This window comes from Scyliorhinus torazame, chromosome 6, assembly GCF_047496885.1.
Source record: "Scyliorhinus torazame isolate Kashiwa2021f chromosome 6, sScyTor2.1, whole genome shotgun sequence".
Lineage (NCBI taxonomy): Eukaryota > Metazoa > Chordata > Chondrichthyes > Carcharhiniformes > Scyliorhinidae > Scyliorhinus > Scyliorhinus torazame.
The window spans coordinates 170,143,425-170,170,709 of NC_092712.1; the positions used below are offsets into that span (position 1 = coordinate 170,143,425).

The 27,285-nt window shown below is 46.2% G+C and overlaps 1 protein-coding gene across 12 annotated transcripts in view; it reads right to left on the reverse strand.

Annotated features, from left to right (window-relative positions):
• The window catches only part of ica1 (islet cell autoantigen 1), a 316,484-nt gene that overhangs the window by 181,236 nt on the left and 107,963 nt on the right, over nt 1–27,285 (reverse strand). For 11 of the 12 annotated variants that reach the window (XM_072509100.1, XM_072509097.1, XM_072509101.1 and 8 more), the window contains one exon: nt 3,805–3,930. The exons of the other annotated variant lie outside the window; for it this stretch is intronic. In XM_072509100.1, the coding sequence (XP_072365201.1) occupies nt 3,805–3,930 (126 nt within the window). The remainder of the gene's footprint in view (nt 1–3,804; nt 3,931–27,285) is intronic. 12 annotated transcript variants of the gene reach the window in all.

Genomic DNA, 27,285 nt, shown 5'->3' on the forward strand with positions numbered 1-27,285 from the left:
TGTCTGCAAGAGCACTCAAGTCAACACAAACACGTTATCGCTATATGGGCTTTGTGATTACCCATTCACGTTTACACAAAAGAACAAGAACATGCTATGAATGTGTAACTAACTTCCAGGTGATCAACTTTGTAGAAGGACAAATGACAAATAAAGAGGCCATCAGACTCCACAATGGGCTAATAGCTGGTCAGGCAAGCGGGTGTTTCAGAGAACAATGGATCTTGATCGAATCACAGTGGCTGAACAGGAGTATCCTGTTTATTTCCATTAATGAGTTTAAGTTTGGATGGGACAATAAAACTTAGGCCAAGTGTGGGTTTATACCTTTGACTCAGTGCTAGAAAATCCTGTACAAAAGAAGGAACCTCACAACAGATAATCAGCAATAACCTGGGAGTTCCCAGGTACAACCATCTCAAGAAGGGACTCTGTGTTCCAAGCCCAGAGAAGATATCCACAATGAATGATCATAGCCTGGCCAGCCTTCTTCATTAAATGCAGGTAATACCTAGAGCTCAGTCATGAATTGGAGTCATATTTTGTGTGAGTGAGGTTAAACCGTGAACCTGTTTTGTCTTTTGCTCATCTCATAAGTAAAGGCACCTGGGTAAAATGTTTTGCTAATAAACTGGTCAAAATGCCTGATAATTCACAGACAAAAAGCAATTTGACATCCTGAAGTGCGACTTCAGGGACTGATCCTTCCTCCAATAGCATTCAACCAGCAACGGGCAGGGAACTCACCATCCAGTGGTGCCTTCCAGCAAATCCTCTGGGGTTTACCTGCAACATTCTAGGAGGGGAGGAAGAGTTTGGAAAACCACAAAAAAGTCCACTGTACTCTGTGCCCCCTCTGTGCATCATGAAGAGCAGCAGGACAATGAGCCGCAGGAAGCTACCCCTCTGCTCTTGCTGCTGGCCCACCTTGTCTGCTATCTCAGTTTGCACCCCCAAGAACCCCATCCTGCCCACTTAGCAGTCTCTGTAGGATCCATCACTGATTAGATTGCGGCCTATTCAGAGAATAGTGCAATAGCCACCGCTCCCGTTGACACTGCTGGTACAGCAGAGCTATCAGCCTCTGACTGGCTCTTGGGGGCTGGATATCTGCCACAGAAACATCAGTGTAGCAACTGAATGGCCTTGGGGAGGCCAGGAGCCCTGATGCAAAGGTTCCTGATGACAATTAGGAACTTCTGGTGTGGCTCCAGATTGGACTGGCAGGGGAGCCACCACATTTTGGAGTGAATGACAGAGCCCCTGTGGTCCACATTAAATTCTGCCCAACATTTCAGATATATGGCCATTCACCATGCCAATGCTCAAAGGAGTAAGAACGCTCTCACAGGAGTCCAGCAATCTACGCTCCAGAGATTTCTTGGGCAGCTGAGGCACTGCCCCGGTGAAAGGCATTTGCTTCAGGTGAACAAACTGGTCTACCTCTTTCAAAATGGCAGCACCCATGCTAACATCAACTGTTCACAGACAACTCATGGGACACCAAAACAAAAAAGTGATATTCCAATCTGCCCACGCTGCATGCTCTCGTACACATGTACTAGTGCTCTTACAAGTAAGGTACATGGTGCAGGCTGCAGCACAAATATCAGAATCAAAGAACTTACAGTGCAGAAAGAGGCCATTTGGCCCATCGAGTCGACACCAGCCCTTGAAAGAGCACACTACTTAAGCCCACGCCTCCACCCTATCCCCATAACCCAGTAACCCCACCTAACCTTTAGACACTAAGGGGCAATTTACCATGGTCAATCCACCTAATCTGCACATCCAAAGCACCCGTAGGAAACCCACGCAGACACAGGAAGAAAGTGCAAACTCCACACAGACAGTCACCCATTGCCGGAATTGAACCCGGGTCCCTGGAGCTGAGAGATAACAGTGCTAACCACTGTGCCACCGTGCCCTGTGGCAGTAGTATAGCTGCTGGTTTTGCTTCTTTGGACATCTAGATCACTGACACACCAGCGCTACAAAGTTAAACCTTGCAGCTACTAACTTTAGCCATTACTATTCTTCCATTTGCACCATGCACCACTTTGGATGCAGGATGCCGTCTGCCAGAAGTCACCTACTGGAATTTTTTTTTTCAGAAGGGAATAACTCTATCATATCACTACACTTTGGAGTCACTCACTCAAGTCTCATCAGCCCATGTGTAGCCTTGGTCAGCCTCTTAAACTTACTGCTAAATAGGAAAGGGAATGACAACATGCCAATGAAGTCCCACCACTAAATTCGGCAGATCTTCCACATCTCCGGGAGCCCCCACAGTGCTTTGCCTTCCTCCCCCACCCCATAACCGCATGTTTACACAGCTTCTCCAACTCCCTGTAGATTTTGGCACCTTAATGTCACACATCCCACCAAAAGGAGATTTCATACTGTTTGTTCAGTAGATGGAGGCAGACAGTCTAAAATCTGGCCAGCATAGTAGCACAGTGGTTAGCATAGATACTTCACAGCTCTAGGGTCCCAGGTTCGATTCCCAGCTTGGGTCACTGTCTGTGCAGAGTTTGCACGTTCTCCCCGTGTCTGTGTGGGTTTCCTCCGGGTGCTCCGGTTTCCTCCCACAGTCCAAAGATGTGCAGGTTAGGTGGATTGGCCATGATACATTGTGTCCAAAAAGGTTAGGTGGGGTTACTAGGTTACGGGGATAGGCTGGAGGCATGGGCTTAAGTAGCGTCCTCTTTCCAAGGGCCAGTGCAGACTCGATGGATCAAATGGCCTCCTTCTGCACTGTAATGTCTATGATTCTATGATAGATCATTGTATTGGCAAAATAAATCATGGGGAAATTGGTTCAGGCTGCAAATATACTGCCATTTGTGCTAATGACTGCTTTGTAGCAATGCAAAAGTGACCATTAACTATGGAACTGGTCAGCAATCAGGCTGTACAGCCTACTAATGTAGGAAAAGAGGGGAATTCAAGGCTTTTCCCAATTTATAGATGGCTGCTTAACTCTGATGAAGACGAGATGTACAGCAGGAAGTCAGATGAACTGACCAACTACTGCATTTTCAAACCATTGTATATTTTTTTAACTATTGTTCAATTTGTTCAGAAACATTTCTTTAAATTTTCACTTTCAGTGCTTGCTTTCCTTTGTTGCATGCATGTGGACACTGACACATGGGTCATCACACACCAATATATATAGTAAGTACAGATGCTGGGTCATGAAAGTACATTTATTCAATCATTCAAATAAATCAAAAGTTCAACAAATTTGAGTTCCAGTACCACTTCAGTCAATGGGACTGCTGAACGTTCAAACACAAAATAGTTTTGGAACAATAGCAGTATGATCCTGGATTAAATGTAATATACTGAAGCCTAAGACGGCAAGGTGGCACAGTGGTTAGCACTGCTGTCTCATGATGCCGAGGACCCGGGTTCGTTTCCAGCCCCGGGTCACTACCCGTGTGGAGGTTGCAGATTCTCCCTGTGTTTGCGTGGGTCTCACCCCCATAACCCAAAGATGTGCAAGGTAGGTGGATTGGCCACACTAAATTGCCCCTTAATTGGAAAACTTAAAAAAATATATACTGAAGCCTTGTTTGCCCGTGTCAGATAGCAAAGATATTTGGAAATGTGCAGAGGAAAGGTAAAAATAGGAATATTTGTTTGTTTCACTTTTAGATCATTTCCCTTTTAAAAAAAGTTAATACAAACTTGTTTTGATATGTCACTTGTTCTGTTTGTAACAATTATCAGTTAACTAGACAAGTTAAATCACAGTAACAAAGCATAAGATTAAAATGTTCTCGTTCTTTTTACCTGATATGTTGCTAAAATATGAGAAAGAAGATTGCATCGACTTGCTCCAAGAAGGTCCACTTTCTGGCACACATCATTCTTTAGTTTGTCAAAGTGAATCTTTGTGTGGCGAACTTGGCCTTGGACCTTAAATTATGAAGTAATCACCTAATTATGCAGTGTTTTCAGAGTGAGAAGCACAAGTGAAAAGGTGAAAGTCAAAATATTTCACTATATGATTAGACTAGTACTTAACAAAGCCAATTATGTAGACTGTATCAAGAGATTTGTTCTTACAAACCAGATCTCTGTTCACAATCGGATGTAAAACTTACTTTGTTGTTTGATAATTGGAAGTATTTCTTAAGTGGTTCCCACAAACTTATAATAAATATTGATTACACAGATTAGTGTTTATATTCCATGCCTTTATGGCCTCTTTTGCATCAAAGACAGCTCAATAATAGGGCAAGGGTCTATATTTGAAAAACCAACTGACTCATACTTTCTCAATGGATGCTGACTGGCCAACTGCATGCCTCCAATAGTTCCCTGTTTTGCCCTAGATTAATAGCATCTGTATAGTTTTACTTTATGTTAATATAATTCTGGTATTTTGGTTTTTGTACAGTTTAGGAAATAATCAATAATACATACAAAAGGAAATGCATGGGAAAGGAAAGAGCATGTTCAGAACAAACCACAGACAAGGGGAACACTGCATTAGAACTCCCCTCCAAGTTATCTTGATCCTTTAAGCAAAACGCTTTATAAAGCATCAAACATATTAATATACAAAACACTTCACATTCATGACGGTGGCTATAATGTCCAATTGTGCCTGTTGCATACAAAAAGGGCAGACCTACAATAAAAAGATGCAAGTCTGAAGGGCCTAAGCATGCACAATATGCAACTTACTGAATGATAGAACAACAGCACAGGAAACCCATCAAGTTGGATAACTGAACTAGAAGGACATGATAGCTAAAACTTGTCATGCACAACATATTATGGGTGGTATGGTAGCACAGTGGTTCACACTGTTGCTTCACAGCACCAGGGTTCGATTCCTGGCTTGGGTCACTGTCTGTGCAGAGTTTGGACCTTTTCCCCGTGTCTGTGTGGGTTTCCTCCGGGTGCTCCGATTTCCTCCCACAAGTCCCGAAAGATGTGCTTGTTAGGTGAATAGTCATTCTGAATTCTCCCTCTGTGTACCCAAACAGGCACTGTAGTATGGCGACTAGGGGCTTTTCACAGTGACTTCATTGTGGAGTTAATGTAAGCCTACTTGTGACAATAATAAACGATTATTACTTTGCTACTCTTGATAGGGCTTTGTCACTTTAAATCCACAAGTTCAACAGTTAAATAAAAAGCATCAAGGCAATAAAAGTGGAATTTGATGAGTGAACTATGCAGGGCAAAGTCAATCAATCAGGGTTTAATTGCTCTTCAAGCTTTAATCAACATCTGGGGTAAAATGCCTAGATTTTTCTATTTTTAAATTTTAATGCTGAGCAAAATCATATGCAACAGACATTCCATCTCCTGTATCTATTTTATGTCAATGGTATAGCTTCAGTGGACATTTTAAAGGTGTTATGACTTTTAAAAAATGTACTGGATTGATGCACTATCAATTCCGACGAGACAAGAGTAGAGTGTAATCTAGGCTTTAGTAAACAGAGATGCCCTCCTGCAGCTGCTGCCGAAATGGCTGCCGCTCGGTGAGCACACACATTTATACTCCGCCTACTGGGTGGAGCCAGCAGGCAGGGATCTACCCCCGTACCTGTAGTACAGGAGCCTTACCGTATTACATCTCATATGTAATTATATACAACAGTGGTGACTACCACACGGATTAAATTTGTATCTGAGCCACTCAGCTGCAAAAATGAAGGAAAATTAATTTACCTATGATTAGGCATGTAGAAAATAGTGCAGCGCTAAAAATAATTTGCTGGCTTTATGCTGCCTGCAGAGATCCTTAAATCAGAGATTCAACAGCATGTACATTCTACTGAAGGACAAGGCTCCCTTCTGACAGTGGAAAGTTGATAATTACCTCGGAGATGTGATGCACCAGTCAGAAGTACACATATACATACCTTTTTCAATCTATCAATTTATAGATACAGGTTACACAATGGCCAAGGAATTCAAGGACTTTTTACTTAGATTAGAGGTTTGAGTTAAAATCACTTATAAATTGTTGGTTAGGTACCAACTCTCATTTAATAGGGAAAAGTGGAGCATATCATTAGGGGTGTTAGGGAATGAGGAAATGAGAGAAGCCAAAGTAAACACGTCCAGCTCACATTAGACAAATATTTGTCAAGTTTCTGGCTAATTTTCCAGTACTAATGAAGGTGATCATGGAAAAATCACCATTCAGGTCATTCCTCTCAGCTGGGCAAAGTTATTTTAAGAAATATACTTTTAAGCTACCCACAACAGTGGAGAACTTTTATTTGAAACAGAAACAACTTGTACAGACAAGGGTACGATCTAACGGAAAAGTTTCTAAATATCATTTCAGGCCGGTTTGGCTGGGAGTTTCTCCCCAGCTCTGTCGGCGGGTTCCCCACTGCTATCTAACCACACTAGTCACTTTTTTGGGGCCCATGGGGAGTTTCTCTCCAGGTTAGCCCACATTTAGAATTATTTATATCACTGGGGAAACTCGCTGGCCAGACCGACTCCTCAGAGATTGGGCCACCATTTTGAAAGGGTGCCCCAATCTCTAAGTGAGATTGAGGGTCTCCCACATCCCCCAACCAAAGGCAATGCCACTCCCCACACACATGAATATGAGGACACCCCGCTAGGGGTCCTTGAAGGTTCCGCTTTTCAGGCCTTCCCGTGCCCCCTTTCGCTCCCCTCCCCGTGCATGACCCTCACACTTCATTCCCCCCTCAACCTTCCGGAGGGCCCGTCATATCGGCCCTTCACCACACCACCCCGCAACCTCCTTTCATGGGCAAAGCCCCCAGGTCCTGGCCCTTAGCAGTGCCACCCTGGCACCTGGGCACAATGGCACCTCAACAGTGCTAAGATGTAAGCCTGCCAGTGCCAAGGTCCCCGACTGGAGAGTCCGGTGCCATCCTATCCTGTCCCTGACCATCCAGGGGTGTCCAGTGGCCTGGGCAATCCCCCCTGATGCCGTGACACCTGGTCCACAATTGCATTGACCAGTACTAATTGGCACCTGCGTAACCTCTCACTGGGTCGCTGGTTAGATTATGGGAGGCTGTTAGATTGGGGATGGGGTGAAGGCCTTGGTGTGGCAGTCGGGGGCCATGGGGCCGATGCCAACTCACCCGTGCAGCCCAGTGGAGGTCGCTGAGCTTCTTGTGGCACTGGATGGTGGTCCACCTGGTCACACTCCCTGAGCTGTCGGCCGCTGCAACTTCCTCCCAGGTGGGACCTGCTGCCCTGTGGTTGGCCCCCTGACCCCCTCGGGGGAGCAGGGTGTCCCCATCGCAACTCCACCGCGTCCAACACTCGGGCCAGGTCGGCATATTTGAATCGTGGGGCCGGTGTGCGCTGGCATGGCTGCGTGCTGTCTGACATTTGCTCTAAGGGAGTGGTATAAGAGCTGCTCCCCCTCATTAGCAGGGAGCTGCCGAGCATGGTCCAAGCAAATCAGCAGGCGTGGCAGTCGTTCCCACCGTGAAGCCCGTGGCCCTAATTGATATTCGATACCAGTCGCGGTCTCACCAGGTCAGCCGCCGGGAAGCACCCAGCAAAGCTTGCTACTGCACTTGGTGCTTCTCCCATTAGATCGCACCCGTAGTCATGCTGCCTGAAATGGTGATGCTTATCAGTTCTTCCAATAAACTACTTTAAGATAACAACTTCTCTTTTCAGAGCAAAATTTTACATGGTAAATCTGCCTTCCTCAATATGTCTTTGTAAGTCAATGAACCTTATAAAAATACTGGCATTCAACTATGCTGTAGGTTAGTAAATTGCAATGTAATAAATAAACAAATTCGGATATTCTAGCATGCAAATCAATTGCTGCTGCCCTTATTAAAATTGTACGAGCAGTTACATTGAAAAGTAGTCTCTCTCTCTTATAGTCTCTGCCTTATATAACAGTCTTTTCATTCCCAAGTCAATGACCTCTTCACTTAGAAGCCTATGTTACGTGTGCAAATAAAAATGAAAGCCTCTCAGTTTACTTTGAAAATATTAGATTTTTCTTCTTACTTTGAACAAAAATTCCTTTTTTTTTTTATACAGAACGTTTATCAATTAACCTTATGTTACACATACTATATAGATGCCAACTCAATGCTATTTCTGTAGACTTCAGTTGGTTATAAGATTTAAGATTCAGTGAATCAGTCAGTTATAAGATTTACCACCTTCCTGAGAGTTAGACTACTTCAGTTGATTCAAAATTTAGGATATGATTTACAATTCATACTCAATTAAATATAAATGTTGAAATTGCCGTGTTCCCAAACCGTGTGCATTTCTCTTATTCAGGAAAGAGTATGCAAAATAGATACTTTCAAAGTACTCACAAGAAGTACAAAATAAATAAATGTTCAGGCTTTTGATCTTAAACATTGCTTAAAAACTGGAAGGTGCATGGTTTAAAAAAACGATAAAGCAGTAATTCACAAAGCAGTTTTGCATTTCTTCCAGAAGTAACTTGATCAGCAAAGCACAAAGAAAACAGACAAAATATCAAGAAGAATTAAGGATGCCACTGTTCTCATCGATGCAAGTTCATCTACAAATACATGCTGCTAGTTTTTTTTTTTAAAGATGCAAAAGAAACCGATGAAGTGCATTTCAGTCAGCCAACAGTAGATTTTGTAGCATTATTGTTGAACTTCAGACTTCTTTCACTTTCACATCCAGCTTTTAGTACAGAACTTGAATATTGCTGAAAAGAGACACATGTCAAATTTCAAACAATTGCAACAATTTATACCACAGAAGAAAAGGCTGCTGATTGGTTGGCAAGTTGACTGATTGGCTGAGGCCTTTGCCATGGAGAAAGCAACGGGGAACTATGCAATCCCCAAGCTCTCAGCTTACTGCTGATTGGTCCGATTGGTTCAAAAGGCGGAAGGCTTGGGTATATTGGTTGTGATTCTCCCAATCAGCAACTAAGTGCTCCCTGCAGCAGGAAAATCATAATGAGTCTCACTGGCGCTAGAAGCGGCCCAGTGTGCCATTCAATGCCATTTAGAAAAACTGTGACCCTCAATCGGGTTTTCAGTATCATTCAATGGTACACCAGGGTTCTCACCGAAACGGAGAGGGACAGGTCATCATCTCACTGACATATCGTTCTTCTCAGAGACTGGGTCACCCTTATTAAAGAGTGCCCGGATCTCAGAATGCTGCTGCAGCCCGCAGGATCGATGGCAAGGCCTCCTCCCAAACACCCTAATCGCTGGCGATGACATCCCCCCAGTCCTTAACTTTAGCCCTCCCTGAATATTTGGATCTAGATCGCAACTCTGAGATCTCGTTAGATCGCGCAAGGCATCACAAGATTTACTGGCTTCGGGCGCGATGAGGCCGATAGATCGCGCCCTATGCTTTGAGTTTTGCAAAAACAGGCTGGTTGGTACAGTCAGTACTTTGCCTGTTGTCATGTGAGAGTACCCTTTAAGAAATGAGTGTTTAAGAAATATACCTTGAAGAAACACAGCTGGTCATGTTACTGGAGTGATGTCAGAGTGTGGGTGGAGCTGAGCTCTACTTCAGCTGTTTTTTAGTTTCAGTTTGAGAAAGAGCTTGGGTGTGTCTGTGTTTTTCAGGGAGCTGAATCTGAAGTTAAAAGTGAGTTGCACTGCTGTTGATCTAAGCCATCCAAAGACCATCTATGGATCATTTGGAGAACTCAGAAGAATCGGAAGTGTTTTCAGTCTTGAATGTAAACCATAATGTGCTCCTGTTTGAAGGTTTGTTAAGTCTTTTGGATGTTAAAAGGAAGGTATACAGATTACTTAGTGTTGTATTCTTTGGGGGGTGTATTTGATTTGCTGGTTGTTAAGATGTTCACTGTTTGTTTTAGAAAGGTTAACTTGAGTTCATAGAATAAACATTGTTTTGTTTTAAAAACCACTGGTCTATTTTCTGCTATACCATACCTGGAGAGTGAGCTGTGTGCTCCCCATACCACAATCTACTAAAAGTTGTGGGTCAGGTGAACTCCATGATACACTTTGGGATTCTCTAAATCCTGGCCCATAACACTGTTGTGAAAGGCTGAAGGGACATTCTATTTCACACAATCCACCAGTTTCTGGACCTACTGCCTATAATACAGCCATTACACCGAAGCTGAAATTCATAATTGCATTACTCATTTGTGTGACAGGCAGAATGTCTGTTTGGCCTCACGGCAGCATCCTGTCAGTGAACTCATGTTGCTACTGCATAGTAGCAGCGTGAAACAGCTGGCTCCTTCTGTTGCTCAAATATTTGAGACGCCTTACCTAATCTGGGCCAGTGTTGCATCCTAAGGCCAATGCAGGAGTTTGAACAATATACAGTGAGCAATGATATGATCAGTGTAACCAAGTGGTGAGCACTGCTGCCTCACACGCCAGGGACCCAGGTTCAATTCGCAACTAGCCGTGAGATGAATCCTAACATATATACAACCCAGCAGCTTGTTACTTTTATACAAGTCCAATAAGAGTTTTTGTAACTTGCTTTTGAGCAGGGCTGTCCAGTCATGGTTAGTGGTACCGTACCGGCTGAAGTGACTATGAAGGCCCCGCCTTCTCAGCATTGTCCCTCACTTGAAGTGTGCTGACTGTCAGGTTAAATCACCAACAAAGCAGCTCCCCCTCTCAAAGGAGAGAGCTGTCTATGATCCTCTGGCGACTTTCATTTCGGCCAGTGGCAAGTCCAATGGATACAAATTTGGACCCCCCCCATGGTGTGCATGTTGTTAACACAGGTTATATTCTTAAGTATGGTTATTCCAGTTCCTTCAAGTCGGGTTTAAAAATATGTATGTCTGTGTTGGCCTTGAGGCCTCACAAAGCTACCAGACATTTGCATTCCAAGTGAAGATCTGCCAAGCAATTCGGTATCCTGCAATATGCGTGCACTAGATCAGCTAGGCATGCTTTCAAGGATTTAGCATCTTCAGTGGACATTGGTTTGTGGTGGGATAACTGGGAGTAGAGATGTTTGAAATCAGCAAATACTTCTTCTCATATGAAATGGGACAAAGGCACAAAATCGAAGCTATATGCAAGAACGTACTCCTTCCTCTCAAAGAGTACAGGCGCGATTCTCCACTCCCACGCCGGTTGGGAGAATCGCTGGGCCGCCAAAATTTCCGGGGACGCCGGTCCGACGCCCTCCCGCAATTCTCCCAAGCGGCGGGAACGGCCCGGTCGAGTTTCGCTGGCCGCAGGCCAGAGAATCGCCGGAGACACCGAAAATGGCGATTCTCCGGCACCCCCGCTATTCTGAGGCCCGGATGGGCCGAGCGGCCAGGCCAAAATGGCGGGTTCCCCCCGGCGCCATCCACACCTGGTCGCTGCAGTCGTGAGCGGTGCGTGAACGCTGGGGGGGGCGGCCTGCCCGGGGGGGGGGGGGGGGGGGGCGAGGGGGGATCCTGCACCGGGCTTTACCTGAAATGTGGGGTGGCCCGCGATCGGTGCCCACCGATCGTCGGGCCGTCCTCTCTGAAGGAGGACTTCCTTCCTTCCGCGGCCCCACAAGATCCGTCCCCCATCTTCTTGCGGGGCAGACTTAGAAAGGATGGCAACCACGCATGCACGGGTTGGCGCTGGCCAACCCGCGGATGACGCCCGTTATGTGGCGCCGGCCGCGTCATCAATGTGGCGCCGCTTTTACGCGGGCGACAAGGCCTGGCGCGTGTAGATGACGCGGCCCCGATCCTGACCCAGGGACCGGGGCCGTTCCGCGCCGTCGTGAACCTCGACGGCGCGGTCACTTCGGCGCGGGAGTGGAGAATCGCGCCCTACATGTTAGAGAGATTTACTATACGTTTGACAGTGTCAATAATTGTGCTGTCAAACCATTTCTGCTTAAACACGGTTACAATTCAGGCGTGTTTCAAGTGGATATTGTTTATGGTGTGGTCACTCATTGAGGCAATATAACGGCACAAACAATGAAATAATGAAAATAATTTGCAGACCTCAAATCAAGTGCAGTGGAGGGCACATTGTAAATTAGTAACCCTACTATCAATCTGTTCTGCTCACTCAATTAATAATAATCGCTTATTGTCACAAATAGTCTTCAATGAAGTTACTGTGAAATGCCCCTTGTTGCCACATTCTGGAGCCTGTTCGGGGAGGCCGGTACGGGAATTGAACCCACGCTGCCGGCATTGTTCTACATTAAAAGCCAGCTATTTAACCCACGGTGCTAAACCAGCCTCACTTGTGTGACTCTGTGTTGCTTTAGCAACATCAATTGGAAGACAGCCATTCCCTGGTGTCTTCCTCATGGAAATGCTTTGCAGTTCACTGTTTTTCCTGGTGCATTTTCCATGTTTAGCATCAGTAATTAGAAGACTTCCTTCCCCATGGAAATGCTTTGACCAACCAGAGCTGACCTGCTTGGCTTAAATTTAAACAAAAGCTTTGCAGTTCACTGTTCCGTGGTGCATTCTCCATGACAACACTTCTATCAATCAAAGATCACTTCCTAACCAGTTAGCACTCTCTTCTCATGCAATGTAAATTGTTTCTCCCTTTACAATTGGTATTCTTGTGAATTTGCCTGACACGTGCACAACTTAAAGCTTCAACAATATGTCTCTTTCTGCAGCAGTACGCAGTTTAATTATTTGAAATGATGTGGAGATGCCGGCGTTGGACTGGGGTGAGCAGAGTAAGAAGTGCACTGCAGTGCTCCGAAAGCTAGTGTTTGAAACAAACCTGTTGGACTTTAACCTGGTGTTGTAAGACTTCTTACTGTAATTATTTGAAAGTGACACTGTAATTATTTGAAAGTGACAATCAGTCTGACCTCCAAACTTTCATTAGTTTACTACTTCTGTTACGTTACTGATTGGATGAATCTCACTGGCCATTTGAAAGTCTATATTAAACTCGTGAAGCTAAAATTCAGTTATGTGTCGCTAAGAAGAAACTGAGTTTTAGATCACACTTTGATTGCTCCTATGCAGAAAATATTTCTCTGGGATTTCTGCACTTCTCCCGTCGCAGCTGCAGCAGACAAACAAGGAACCTCCTGCAGGGACCCTGGAGTCTCATTCCATTGAAAGATAATTGTTACATCTTTTAAGGACAATGAGATAAATATTTGAAGCAGTGGAGGATATAGGAAAGTGAAGAGAGAGATGGGGGTGGGTTTGTTTTCAGATTGTTCCAGCAATGGACAAGTTGGATCAAATGACCTCCAAATTGTGTTGGAAACTGTTGTGGTTCTATGTAGCCTCAGGGGTTGGCATTTGTTTCATGATGAAGAAAAAATAATGTTTCAAAAGTTAGCACATCCATTTAATTATGCATTTTCAAGTCAACAAGATTTAATTTAATTGAAAAATTATTTTTGTTTCTTGCACCTCAGAACAGTTTCATCATATGGTGAAGTTTAACAATGCTATACACATCCTAACAGAACAGTAATTGAAGGCAAGCAAATTATGCAGCGAATGCAGGATTAGACTTATTTAAAAGTCTAATTTAAATGGTTCCTCCATAAAAGATCCAATATTTGATGAGAATTCCATTCCAGATAGATAGTGCAATAATTCCACAAAACCAAAGCACTTTGTTGGCATTGAATGAAAGCCGTTTTTAAAGCAGCCCATTGTATGGGTGTACTGACTCATATCTCTGCTGGAGAAAGAACCACTGAAGAGAGAAAAGAGAAGCAATAACAACAACAATAATAGAGGCAAAATGGCACACAAAAGACTGCATACAAACTATTTATTGGTTTTCATATTCTTACATTCACGCTTGCAAGGAAATTGTGGAGAAACTGTGAGAAAACACAGGAGGGTATGGAAAAGATTGCAGTAGAAGTATCATCTACAGAAATAGGAAGGCGATGACCCTGGCGTTTTTGCATTCTGCAATAAGCCAACTAGGTCACTGTGCCATTTTATGCTGACGTATTCAGAAAATAAGCCATATTGAAGTTGCTAACATTTACAAGTTAGCTTAATTTAGTACAATGAAGTAGACACTGACTAGCAACACATGATTGCACTAGAAGAAAGTACCTTAAGTGCCTCAAGTAGGGCGACACAGTGGTTAGTACTGCTGCCTCACAACACCAGGGAACGGGTTCAGTTCTGACCTGGGGTGACTGTGTGGGGTTTGTACGTTCTCCCCGTGTCTGCGTGAGTTTTCTATGGGTGCCCGGTTTTCTCCACAGTCCAAAGATGCACAGGTTAGACATAGAATTTACAATACAGAAGGAGGCCATTCAGCCCATCGAGTCTGCACTGACCCTTGGAAAGAGCACCCCAAACCTCCACCCTATCCCCGTAACCCCACCTAACCATTTTGGATACTAAGGGCAATTTATCATGACCAATCCACCTAACCTGCCCATCTTTGGACTGTGGGAGGAAACCGGAGCACCCGGGAGAAACCCATGCAGACACGGGGAGAACGTGCAGGCTCTTTCAGAGGGTTGGTGCAAACTCGATGGACCGAATGGCCTCATTCTGCACTGTCGGGATTCTATGAAATACACTGCAACTCAAGATAAGTAATTAAAAATCAAATAATTAAAAAGAGTCAGGGTGTATTTTTTTTCTATGGACGCGATTCAACAACTGCGTTGCAGCCAGCGTGGATTTGGGCACGCTGGGTAAATAGCGGGAAAGGCCAAAATCGAGATTCGTGCCGGACGCGAACCAGTTTGCAACTCACCTGGCCCACTCCTGACGATGACGAGAATATCATTAACCCATAAAAGGGGCAAGCTGCAACCTGTCAGTGCTAGAAAACACTTCCAGGACACAGCCTTGTGGCATCAATGCTGAAAGTCTATTTCACTCCCTTTAACTGTAACCAGCCTCCAGCTTCACAGCTGAAGGCTATTACAAATGACAAATTAACTTGGTTAGTTGTAAGAGCACTTCCCAGCTTCAGGTTGTGTTTGCTTGTTGGTGACTTGCCAATGCCTGGAGGCTGCTGTAGCTGAGAGTTTGTTTGCTGCTTGCTGCTGACTCTGCCCCTTGGGCTTACTTGCGCTTTCTGGATGGAGGAAAGGAAAAAAGAACATAGTTGCCTTTCAGTCTCTTTGACCTGTAATGCGGCGCGGGAGTGTTTTGGCAAGCCTACTATCGGGCAGAGAATGCAGGGGGGCTCGCTTGAGCAGACTGTGGATGTTTTTAAAGGTCTGTTTTGTGTGCTGACTGTGTTTTCTGTTCTGGACTTGTGGGTCACCTGTTAATGTTCTGTGTTTCCATGGCCCGGTCCTCATGGACAGGACGGTAATGGATGATCAGACGCTGGTACTGCAGGAGGGGAGGGTGGTGGTGGGGGGTTGTCCGGCTCAACTGTGCAGCCCGGAGGTTGCGCTGAGACACTTACATGAACTACCGGTGAATTTTTCTGTTCAGTGGCCATTTGCTGGTTTCTGTTCTCTTTCCCTTCTCCACTATGCTCCAGGGGGGATGTGTCATTTTTGCCTCGTTGGCAGTGCATTGCTCTTTTGCCTGGTGGCTGTGTGCTTCTCTGTCGCAACCCCTCTTGCTTCTACGGCCTGGACCCCGGCAAATTACCAGTGCTGGAGAAGGGTGGGGCGTTCTCTTTCCTTCTTCTGCTGTGCTCTTTTCTGGACTGCACTGACGTTCACACACATGCTTTCCTGTACACGCATTGGGTGTGTTTCCACCGATGTAGGTCTGCTGTTGGGGCCACGGGAAAGGGGTGGTCATTTTGTGCACTACTCGATAGCGGGCAGTAGTTTCCTCTGTTTTTTGTCTTGATTTTGTCTTTGGTGTGCAGCTGGTGTTCTTGTTATATTCCTGCCTGATTTGGTGTTTTCTTTCGGTGCACACAACCAGTGGTGTGTTTCTCTCTCCTTATTCCGCTGCACCTGTGTCGCTGCCCTTTTCAGGTGGTTTGAGTCGCTTTTTAGCGCCCTCCCGCCGATGTAGATCTGATTCTGGGGTGGGGAGGCTTGCGCTGCCTCAGCAGCTGGTGCCGTTGTTAATTTGTTGTTTGTTTTGGTTTTCGTCATTGGTGTGCGGCTGGTGACTTTGTTGTCTTTCTGCCTATTTTGTGTTTTCCCTCGGTGGTTTCTCTGCATTTGGTTTTGTTTATAATGTGCAAGATCCATTCTGGACTGGACTTTGCGCCTCTTGGGAGGAGTGGAAAAGAATCATAGAATCACTACAGTGCAGAAGGAGGCCATTCGGTCCATCAAGTCTGCACTGACCCTCTGAAAGAGCCCCAATGCCCCCACCCTATCTCCATAACCCAGTAACCCCACCTACTCTTTTGGACACTTTGAGAAATTTAGCATGGCCAATCCACCTAACATGCACATCTTTGGACTGTGGGAGGAAACCAGAACACCCGAAGGAAACCTACACAGACACAGGGAGAACATACAAACTCCGCACAGACAGTGACCCAAGGCTGGAATTGACCCCAGGTCACTGGCGCTGTGAAGCAGCAATGATAAGCACTGTGCCACCTAATGTTTTCTCCTCTCTCCTCTGCCGTGCTCCATGTTGGAGCAGCCTTGTCCGGTGGGCTGGGTTGGTGAGCCTTTCCGCTGATGTGATGTTGGTAGGGTGGCATCCTCATTGTATTGTCTCTTGTATTTTGATACTGTAAATAAACTAACATCTTTGCAGGCTTGTGTTTGTCGCTTGCTGCTGTTGCTGCTTCATTCCTTTTCTGTAGCCGAAAGGAAGAACATTTTCTAAGATACCTGGGTCCTCAAGGGGGCGTACAATTCCAGAAAGGTCATCTGGGTGAAGGGCAGTCGATCCACACCTATTTGGCGCAGGCCAACCTCACCATTGGTAACTGCTCTCTCCTTAGTCAACTTTGCAACCTCCAGGGCTCGTTTCCCATAGGTGGTGAGGACTCAGATCTCTGCAACTCTGCCCCCAACTTGACTTTGCCCTTTCCCACTTATTATGGGCTATCTTCTCCTGCAGGGACAAGAGGGCATTATGAGCCGCTTGCTTAACAGGTCAGGGTGTCTATGGCAGGTGGCATGTGTGGGCACTGCACCTGGACTGGAAAGGTTGTGCTGGGGTTGTTCCCAAGTGGGCTCTGAGGAACAAGCATAAAGATTGGATGTGGGGAGGGTGCAAAGTGCCAGCCAGTGATCTGTAGGGGGGGGGGGGGGGCGAATCAAACAGCGAGATAGCCAGTAATGGCATGAAACTCGAGGGTTAATTTTCGGCAGTTCAAGTTCCGTTGAATATGGGCCGCGATCTCGCGGCTGTCGAGAAATACCCTGCAAAATGTGCCCAAAATGACACCTGGAAATTTTCCTGTTGAATTGCGTCCCACATTTCCTACCAATATTTCTATTTTAGGATTAAAGTTTGAAATGTAAAAATGTTGTAAGATAAGTTATGAGAAAGTAAATTATGGAAGAAAATTGGCACAAAATATAATAAAGGATAGCAAAAGTTTTTAGAAGTATATAAAAAGGAAGAGAGTAGCTAAAGTGAATGTTGGTCCCTTGGCGGATGAGACCGGGCAATGAATAGTGGGGAACATGGAAAAGGCGGAGATGCTAAATCAATATTTTACCTCAGTTTTCACATGGAGGACACTAGTGCTATCCCAATGGTAACAGGTAATGCAGAGGTAATAGAAAGAGAGGAACTTAGAACAACCATCAATTTTTTTGAAATATATTTTTATTGAAGATTTTACATTTTATACACTGTACACTCGTTAAACATAGATGCGATGGTTACAATCTATAAGTTGTACCAGCCTCCCCGAAAAGGCGCCGGAATGTGGAGACTAGGGGCTTTTCACAGTAACTTCATTTGAAGCCTACTTGTGACAATAAGCGATTTTCATTTTCATTTCATTTGTTCTTTTTTAATGTTGCCAACCCCAACTTCCCCCACCCATTCTTTCGCTGGTTCCGGGTACTTTCCTTGGCCCTTCACTTCACCGTTGGTAGTTGTCTGGTATTTATATGTGGGCAGTTCCTTCCTTCTCCCTTCCCTCCCTCCTTCTCTCCTCTCCCCATCCTGCTGCCGGCCTGCTTTTGAGTTTTTTTTCCTTGTGACCTTGTGTTGGGCCCTCTGGTCTCTGTGGAGGCTACTTTCTGGCCTCTCCCTTGGTGTTTCCTCTGGTCTTTCCCAGGTGGGGCTTCTGGGGTGTGCATTCTCCTGTACCCCGGCCTACGTGTCTTTCTCTAAAATGTTGGTTTGGGCCTTTTATTTCTCCTCTCTGGCAACAATTGCAGGGACAGCCATCTGCCTGGTCCTAATTTTCCCTTGCTTGGGAGCGGTTCCGGAGTGGGCTCTATCCTCCAGTGGTAGTCCCTTAACTAAAGTTGCACTGGTGTGGGTGTCTACCTCTATCGGAATACCCTGCAATTCATGTGCTCCGCTCGTTGTTTTTTTTCGAAGGACAAAGCCAACTTGCAATGCTGGTTTGCAATCCAGCTTGGCCTCTGCTAGCAGACGTTTTTGCATCGCTAAATTATTTATTCCGCACACCAACTGATCTCGGAGCATCTCAGTTAGCATAGGGCCAAATTCGCAAGGCTCTGCTAATCGCCTTAATCTTGTTAAAAAATTAGTGACCGACTAATTAGTGACCGACTAGATGCTAACTATGTTTTACCTTGCAGACATCTTTTCAATTCTAAACAAGCTGAACCTCAAATTGCAAGGGGATGATGATGATTGCTTTCAGTAGTGAAGAAATAGAGGCTTTCCAAAAGTCAAAAGTTTGGCAAGTGCAAGTACTCCATGTTCTGAAGTAAACAGTGTTAGTAAGGGAACTATCAGTAGGCTGGCACCCCTTATTCAGTTGCATCTGGCTGCGCTGATCACCCATTTAAAAAAAATATTTTATTGAAGGTTTCACACATTGAACAAACACGAACTGAACTACAACACAACTGCAAAAATTGTTCAAAATTGTTACAATTGTCAGGTTAACGACACAATAATTCAGAGATATAGAACAATACACAACAAAAGCTACATCCAAATTCCCCCCGTATCCCCCCTCCCACCACATAATAGCGGATGGTAATTAACTCTTTGAAGTGGGAGATAAATGGCTGCCACCTCAGGAAGAATCCCTCTACCAATCCCCTGACAGTGTACTTGACCTGTTCCAGGTATAAAATTTCCATAAGGTCACCCAACAAGGCTAAAGCTCTAGGCAGAGTGGACGCAGAGTGGACGCTCTTCATCCCAGCAGAACTCGCCTTTGGATTATCAGTGAGACAAATGTATAAAGTTTAACTTATGAAGCCTATGGCAATCATCTGTCAAATGTCCAGATACCAGAATATATTATGGGGCCAATCAACTGATTAGAAGAACAGAAACTAATTAAGGGATAAATCAAAAAGGGCCGCTCCTCCAAAAAAACCAAAATGGAGCACACCCCAAAAAGAACAAAGAAGAACGGAAACTTAAAAATATTAAATCAAAATGTGAAAACTGGGGTCGATATCCAGATATCTGGCAGAAGGATAAAACCCTCAAATTGGCTCCGCTCCCTGGGGGAGAAACCGGAAAGTACTCATTTTTCCCCAGATTTAGTTTATAGCCCAAAAAGGAACGAAAGCCGCTCAGCAGTCTCATAATCACGTCGACAGAGACCGGATCTGTGACAAGATCAGGGCATCGGTATAAAACAACACCCCATGTCCCCCCCCAATAAATCTCCTCCATCCCCCAGAAGCCATGTGTTATCACCAGAGGTTCTATCGCCAGCGCAAAAAGGGGTGGCGACAATGGCACACAAATCTTGTGCCCCTGCTCAGAGGAAAGTATCCTGATTTAATCACAATGGTACGAATGCCATGAAATAAATTTCTGCCCGAAACCAAACCTCCCAAGTACTTCCATTCCACTCAATCGAATGCTTTCTCTGCATCCATTGCTATAATCACCTCTGGCTCGGAGACCGAAGAAGGCAAGAGGACAACATTCAGAACCCACCATATATTACAGGACAGCTGCCTATCCTTCACAAATCCGGTCTGGTCTTCTACCACTATGGAGGTACACATGGCTCTAACTGCCAGGCAGCAAGAAGTCTTACAATGCCAGGTTAAAATCCAACAGGTTTATTTGGATTCACAAGCTTTTGGAGTGTAGCTCCTTCATCAGGTGAGTGAAGAGGTAGGTTACACAAACACAGCATATATAGACAAAGCCAATGATGCAAGATGGTACTTTGAATGAGAGTCTTTGCTGGTAATTAAGTCTTTACAGGTCCACACAGTGCGACTGGAGAGAGGGATAGTCACAGGTTAAAGAGGTGTGAATCGTCTCAAGCCAGGAAAGCTGGTAGGACTTGGCAAGCCCAGGCCAGATGGTGAGAGGTTAAATGTAGTTGAGACATGAATTCAAGATCCCGGTTGAGGCCGTACTCATGTGTGCGGAACTTGGTTATCAGTTTGTGCTCGGCAATTCTGTGTTGTCGTGCATCCTGAAGGCTGCCTTGGAGAACGCTTACCCAAAGATCAGAGACTGAATGCCCTTGACTGCTGAAGTGTTCTCTGACTGGAAGAGAACATTTCTGCCTGGTGATTGTCACGCGATGTCCGTTCATCCATTGTCGCAGCATCTGCATGGTCTCGCCAATGTTGGCAAAGCCATCAGCTTAGCCAGTACCTTGGCATACACATTTAGATGCAAAATGGGTCTGTAAGAACCACACTCCTTGGGGTCCTTATCTTTATTTAAAATAAGGGAGATTGAGGCCCATGTAAGTGTATTAGGCAGGTAACTTCGAGCTCAAGGGTCGTTGAACATATCTACCATTACTGGTACTAGCTGGTCAGAGAATTCTCTGTAAAATTCAACAGGATACCCATCAGATTCTGGGGCTTTATTCATCTGCATCAACCCAATTGCACGGAGTACCTCATCAGAGCCTAGTAGGGCCTCCAGTTCCTCCCTATTCACCTCCTCTACTCTCAGGAAGGACAGCCTATCCAGAAACTCTGTCAAATCTTGACACCCCTTCTGGCGGCTCCAACGTGCAGGATCCCTGTAGAATGCCTCAAAAGCCGCATTGACTTCTCGCGGTGCTGTCACGAAACCACCCTTCGGATTCTTGACCTGTATTATCTTCCAAGAGTCCACCTGCCACCTCAGCTGGTGCACCAACAGAATGCCTGCCTTCTCCCATGCTCATATACTAAGCCTCATCTGCGTCATAGCTGCTTCACCACCTTTCTAGTGGATACCAAGTCAAAGTGCTTCTGAAGCCGCTTCCTTGTTGCAAACAGCTCCGAGTAAGAGCCTCCGAGTAGTGGCGGTTTGTTTCCAAGATCTCTCCTACTAAATGCAGCCATTCCTCCCTCACTGCCCTATCTAAGTGTACTTTATATGAGATTACGTCTCTTCTCACTACACCACTCCGAAACAAATGCCCTTCTTGTAGAGTACCGCCTTTACCATGTTAAGGGCCGTCTGCTTCCTCGCTAGTTCTACACTCCATTTTGATGCACTCGTATAGTTCTATCTTTCCATTTCATGTCATGGTGCTCTTGGCCCACTGCAGGACTTTTTCCTTATCTCAGAAGCTATGAAACTGAATGATGGTGGTTGATTCGGTCACGGCCTCTTCTCAAGTGTCCGATGGGACCGGTCAACTACCGGAAAGGGGGGGGGGGGGGGCGGGCATGAGACCGTTGACATAATATACACCAGTATATTATGGTGCAGACACACACTGATGGACACACAGTGGGCCCAATCACCATACACAATACCGTAGCCAATCACCAGTGAGAGCACACGCACTATAAAGACAGGGGGCATCAGAGTTCCCGCTCATTCGAGTAGCAGCCAGCTAGGAGCACAGAGCTCACAGCCTGCAACACAGACATTCACCATGTGCCGAGTGCATCAACTGGTTAGGACAAGGCAAAGGTCTTTAGTTAATGCTAGTATCGTATTTATCCACAGTTCAAGTATGTTTAAATAGTTAACCTTTTAATAAAATAGTGTGCACTACTTCAAGTGTTGGTGTTCTGGATCACATACAGGTCCTGATGGGCTGCAGCATAATGTTATGTTCAGCCGTCTGAAAAGCTACCATTGTGCGTGTGTGTTGGTGCTGAAATGCAGACTCAAGAATACTAGGGGAATAGCGTTTTGGGAGACAAAACTGAAATTATGTGGTGGGCTGTCGTTGAGGCTGTCTGATTTAGTGACACTTTCAGAGAGAATTCCAAGGCAAAATCTTTGAAGGTGAAGACTGGAATCCCTCATGAGAGAAAGAGTTTCAACAAGATTGGCTGACTTACTGTTTACTGACGCCTAGGTGGGTTGCTGAAAATCCGTGTCTTGAATTTCAACCTTTGTCTACTTGAACAAAACATTATTGGTCCCTAACCAGATCGTATGAAGATCTTGGGGGTCTGGTCCAAAATCATAAAATTTTGCACTGTTGTTCGCTTTTGCTCATGTTCATGTTCAATAAACTTTGGTATTTTTGCTAAATCAATGTTTGAGTCCGTCTGATGGCTATATCTCTATTGAACTAAAGCAGCTTAAAGGGTTAACTTAGGTTCCAGTAATCAGACTTTATGAAACTAAATTAAATTAAGTCTAAATTTATCAGAACACCTCTTTATAGACCTACAGAACTAATTATTAATCACACAAGAGGATAGAAATGACCCTGCTGAATGCTTACTCCAAGTGCAGGAAGTGAATCACTCAGGCTGCACAGTGTGAAACAGGTAGGTTCCAGAGGCATTGTCAACAAAGCCCTCAAACTCGTTCCCCTACACGATGCTGCCTCCATCCGACACCACCCCCACGACCAATTTCCTCACCATGATGATGTTCGCCACCCAGTAGTAGCTCATCATGTTTGGCACCACCAGCCACCCCCCCCCCCCCTCCCCACATCTCGTCCTCGCTTCAGGTAAACCCTCCTAACTCGAGGGGTCTTTCCAGCCCATACAAACCCAGAAATCAGCACGTTAACCTTCTTGAAAAATGACTTTGGGACAAAGATTGGGAGGTTCTGATGCACAAACAGAAAGCTTGGCAGCACCGTCACTTTTACTGTCAGCACCCGTCCTGCCAGCGGCAGCACACCCCACCTCAAGTCCCTTTTCATCTGCCCCACCAGCCAAGTCAGGTTCAGCTTGTGCAGCTCCGCCCAACCCAAGTTCACCCCCACCACTTTGAAAGACAGCTCGACTAACCTCCTCTCCTGCCCTCCAGCCTCAATCGCAAACACCTCATTTTTTCCCATATTCAACTTGTACCCGGAGAACTGGCCAAATTCCTCCAAGATCCCCATAATGTCCCCGATACTGGCCAAAAGGTCTGAGATAACGATTATTATTATTACGCACTTCTCTCCGCACTCATACATTGCCCCTCTGGTCCTCTGTAACTGCCCCACTACCTTCCCCATGGGTACTAGCCCAAACTCCATCTGGAGCCTCTGCCTCTCCTTCAGCAGGCCTGCCTCCACAAATCCACCAAATGGGTCGCATGGTCAGAGACCACAATCGGCGGGTACTCCAAGTCAACCACCCCCGTCAGCAACGTCTTATCTGACATGGAAAAGTCAATCTGGGAGTACCCCAAATGCATATTGGAGCAATCTGATAATTCCTTCGCCCTCGGCCTCTCAAACCTCCAAGGGTTCACAATCTCCCACCCCCCTATTTCCTCAACCTGGTCTGGTCCCCTATCTTGAAGTGTGTCTCCTGCAGAAAGGCCATGTCCGCCTTCAGACGCCTCAGGTGCACAAATACACGTGACCGTTTGACTGGCCCATTCAGCCCGTTCATGTTCCATGTGACCAGCCCAGTCGGGAGCTCCCCGCCCCTCTCCCCTGCCAATCAGCCATATCCCTTTCTGGGCCAGCCCCCGGCCCATGTCACGTAATGCCCCAGACCCACCCTCGGATGTCCACCATCATCAATCCTTTTCCAGCTGCGCCACATCAACCACACCCTTGTCAGCAACCCTCACCCCCCCACCCTCAAACAAAACCACAGCCCCATTCCTCCCCCCTGCACCTACCACCTGCCAATCCCCCACTTCACTCCCGTTAAAGAGCCCGCCCAGTTAGCATGATGGCTCCTGTCCAAGGCCTCTGGCTTCCCTGCCACCCCAAGCTCCTCAGCCCCCAACTATACTCTCCTCAAGAGCAACAAAAGGTTACCCTCCCTTGATGTTCCCCCATGAAAAACCTGCCGTCCAGAAAACGTGCCAAAAACTTTTTTTTTTTATAAAAAGAATTTTGTTTTTAAAAAAACCACACAAACTCCTCCAAAGTTGAATGTCCTCACACTCTTCCCAGTCTATTGTCCTTCAAACTCCATTGCCCCTTCTGGCGTGCCAAAGTAGTACACCCGCTTCTGGAAATTTCACCCGCGTTTTAAAGGAGGGCAGCCTTGACCCGGTTGAACGCGGCCAGTTCTGCTCCCAGGTCTTGATGCACCTGCAGCGTGTTACCTTTCGCAGCGTGTTCACTTCCCAGGTACATTTCTTGGTTTGCCTCGGGAATCTTCTCCTTGTCCAGACCGCACCACCATCGCCCTTCACTGCTCACCCGCCTGTGGTCCTCATCAGCGCCCTGTGCACTCGGTCGACCTCCAGCAGCCAGTCAAAGGCCCCCTCCCCCATTAACTTCTCCAGTATCTTGGCCATGTACATGCTGGCCTCCGATGACTTCAGGCATCCCCACGATCTTCAGATTTGTCTTCTGCCGCGATTCTCCAGATCCTCTATCTTCTCCTTCAGCCTCTTATGGGTCTCCTGCATTACCCCCACCTCAGCACCAATGAGGGAAACTGCTCCTCGTGCTCCCCCACCACCTCCTGCACTTTCTGGATCACCCAGCCCTGGGACTCCAGTCTCTGCTCCACTCTCTCGATTCCCGGCTTAAATCGGTTCCACTACTTTGGCCAGGTCTTCCAGGGTCTCCTTCCTCTGCTGATAGTAATTTCCATTTCAGAACTCTATTAGCTGCTCCGTTGACCACTGGGCGGACAGAGCTGCTCCCTTGTCCTCCGTCACCTTATCCTGTGGCGCATCATGAAGACTCTCCTGCTCCAGCAGCTCTTTCCTCCTTGCCCCACTCCTAGTCCATGGATCCATTCACCAGCCACACCAGAGGAGTAAAACCTTCCCCGGGCACTCCTGCACTCAAATACTTCACCCTTTGGGCGGGGAAAAGACTGAAAAAATCCGTCTTCAACGGGAGCCACCAAATTTGCGACTGCTTACTTCCAAGGAACCTTGCAGTTAATCAGTTGGCCCCAGCCATGTGAACGTACCTGAACTTCAATTCCATAATGGGAAAGGCTCTCTCCTTCACTGGACATGTAAACTGCTAACTATTCGGTTTGATTTTAATATTTGCAGAAGTGCATTATTGGCTATAATTGTATCTTTCTTGGGTGCGTTGTGACATAGCAATAGACCTTTCCACAGTGGTGTGAGAATAAACAATACCCTTGCTTGAATCTAAGAATGTCTGTTGCTGGTGATTTGTAAATTAACCGCACAGTAATAGAAATTTGTGAATACGTATCAGTCTTCTCAATGTTAAACTACACTGATTACAGACTGAAGGGAAAGGAAAATTGGTGTTTTAGTTTATCTCTCTCCCCTGTCTGCAATTTAAGAATCGAGTAACTACAGCCCAAATAACCTAATATTTAAACTAAATCATGACTTATTCCAAAATTTCTAACTGGTGTTATTCGATGAGCGCTAACAGACTAATTTAAAGATTCATGCTTCCTGTTTCAATTACTTTTCAAACTGCTGATCTTTGTCAATTTTATGCAGTGCCAATGAGCAGTGCCAATGAATCAAAGTTATAAATTTAGACCAAAATTATTGAAATATGTTCTGGACTGCTAACAGAGGTACTTCTAGGTACAGGGGGGGGGGGCGATTCTCCCAAATGGAGCCCAAGTGTTCGCGCCGTCATGAACGCCGTCGCGTTTCACGATGGCGCAAACCGGTAGGACCTATTCTGTCCCCCACAGGGGGCCAGCACAGTGCTGGAGCAGTTCACACCGCTCCAGCCTCAATTCCCGGCGCCAAATGGGCACCGCGCCAATCCGCGCATGCACGGGGGACTTCTTTAGTGTGCCGGCCCCGACTCAACATAGCATCGGTGTTCAGGGGCCTGCCGCGCAGAGAAGTAGGCTGGGGAGAGTGGGGGGGGGGGGGAAAGAGGCCGGCCCGCCGATCTGTGGGCCCCGATCGCAGGCCAGACTCCATCGGAGCCCTCCCCCCCCACCCCACAGGCTGCCCCCGACCGTTCGCGCAGAGGTCCCGCCGGCAGTGACCAGGGGTGAACGGCGCCGGCGGGGCTTTGTTGTATCCGCACGGCCGCTCGGCCCATCCGCGGCGGCCCCGCCAAGTCCAGCGGCCGACGCCGTGCCAAACACGATGGCGTAAATGGCGCCGATTCTCCGCACCTCGGAGAATCGCGCGCCGGCGTCGGGGCGTGGTTGCAGCGATTCTCCGGCCCGGCGCAGGGCTCGGAGAATTGCCCCTCTGTTTTAGCATGGTTGAAATCAGTTTCCTATTCGACAAAGCATGAATATTAAAACTGCAGAAAAAAACAATTATACTCTTTTGAACAAACCTCAGAGGGAGAATAATACCCACAGTTACAGCAGTTGGTATCACAAATGTTGTTCACAAATACATTATACGTACAATTAGACAGTGTGTACAACAGGTTGATGTGATATATCTTGCTGTGCGAGTGAGAGTTAGCATGCTCGCTGCTTTTCTGTGCTAGTTTGCTTTTCATTTCAGCCCACACTGCTGGCTAGCAGCAATGTGAAAAAGAGAACAAAACATGTTGTTCTCTGTCAGAACACAGCCTCTCCACTGGCAAGCACTCAGTATCTGCCTTCTCTGGCAACACATGCAAACCGGGGCTGCAAAGCTAAATCTTCAGAGGAACTCGGAGGAGGTTTGGCCCAAGACACATGGACATGCTCTGGAACTCAGGAATCAAACTCCCAGATAGTAGTGAATAGCTCCATTGCATTGTAGATACTTCTGGAGAATCGAAGGTTAAGGAATAAACGCTAACAAAAAAATCTGGAGTGCAGCTCAAAGGCAGATCAATGTCTAAATTTGTCATCTTTCTGGCAACTCCTGCAACCAAGCCAAACATGGTGCTTTGCACTCCTTTGGACACAGCCAGGAAGGTGACTAGGGGGACCCTGATGTATGGGCAGTATGGAGTCTTCATAAGTTTTGCCCAAGCTTGAGCCCTGGAGAGGCCATTACAGTTTCACCACACAGCATTAACACAACATGAGGCAGTAATTACAAGTGTTTAGCCC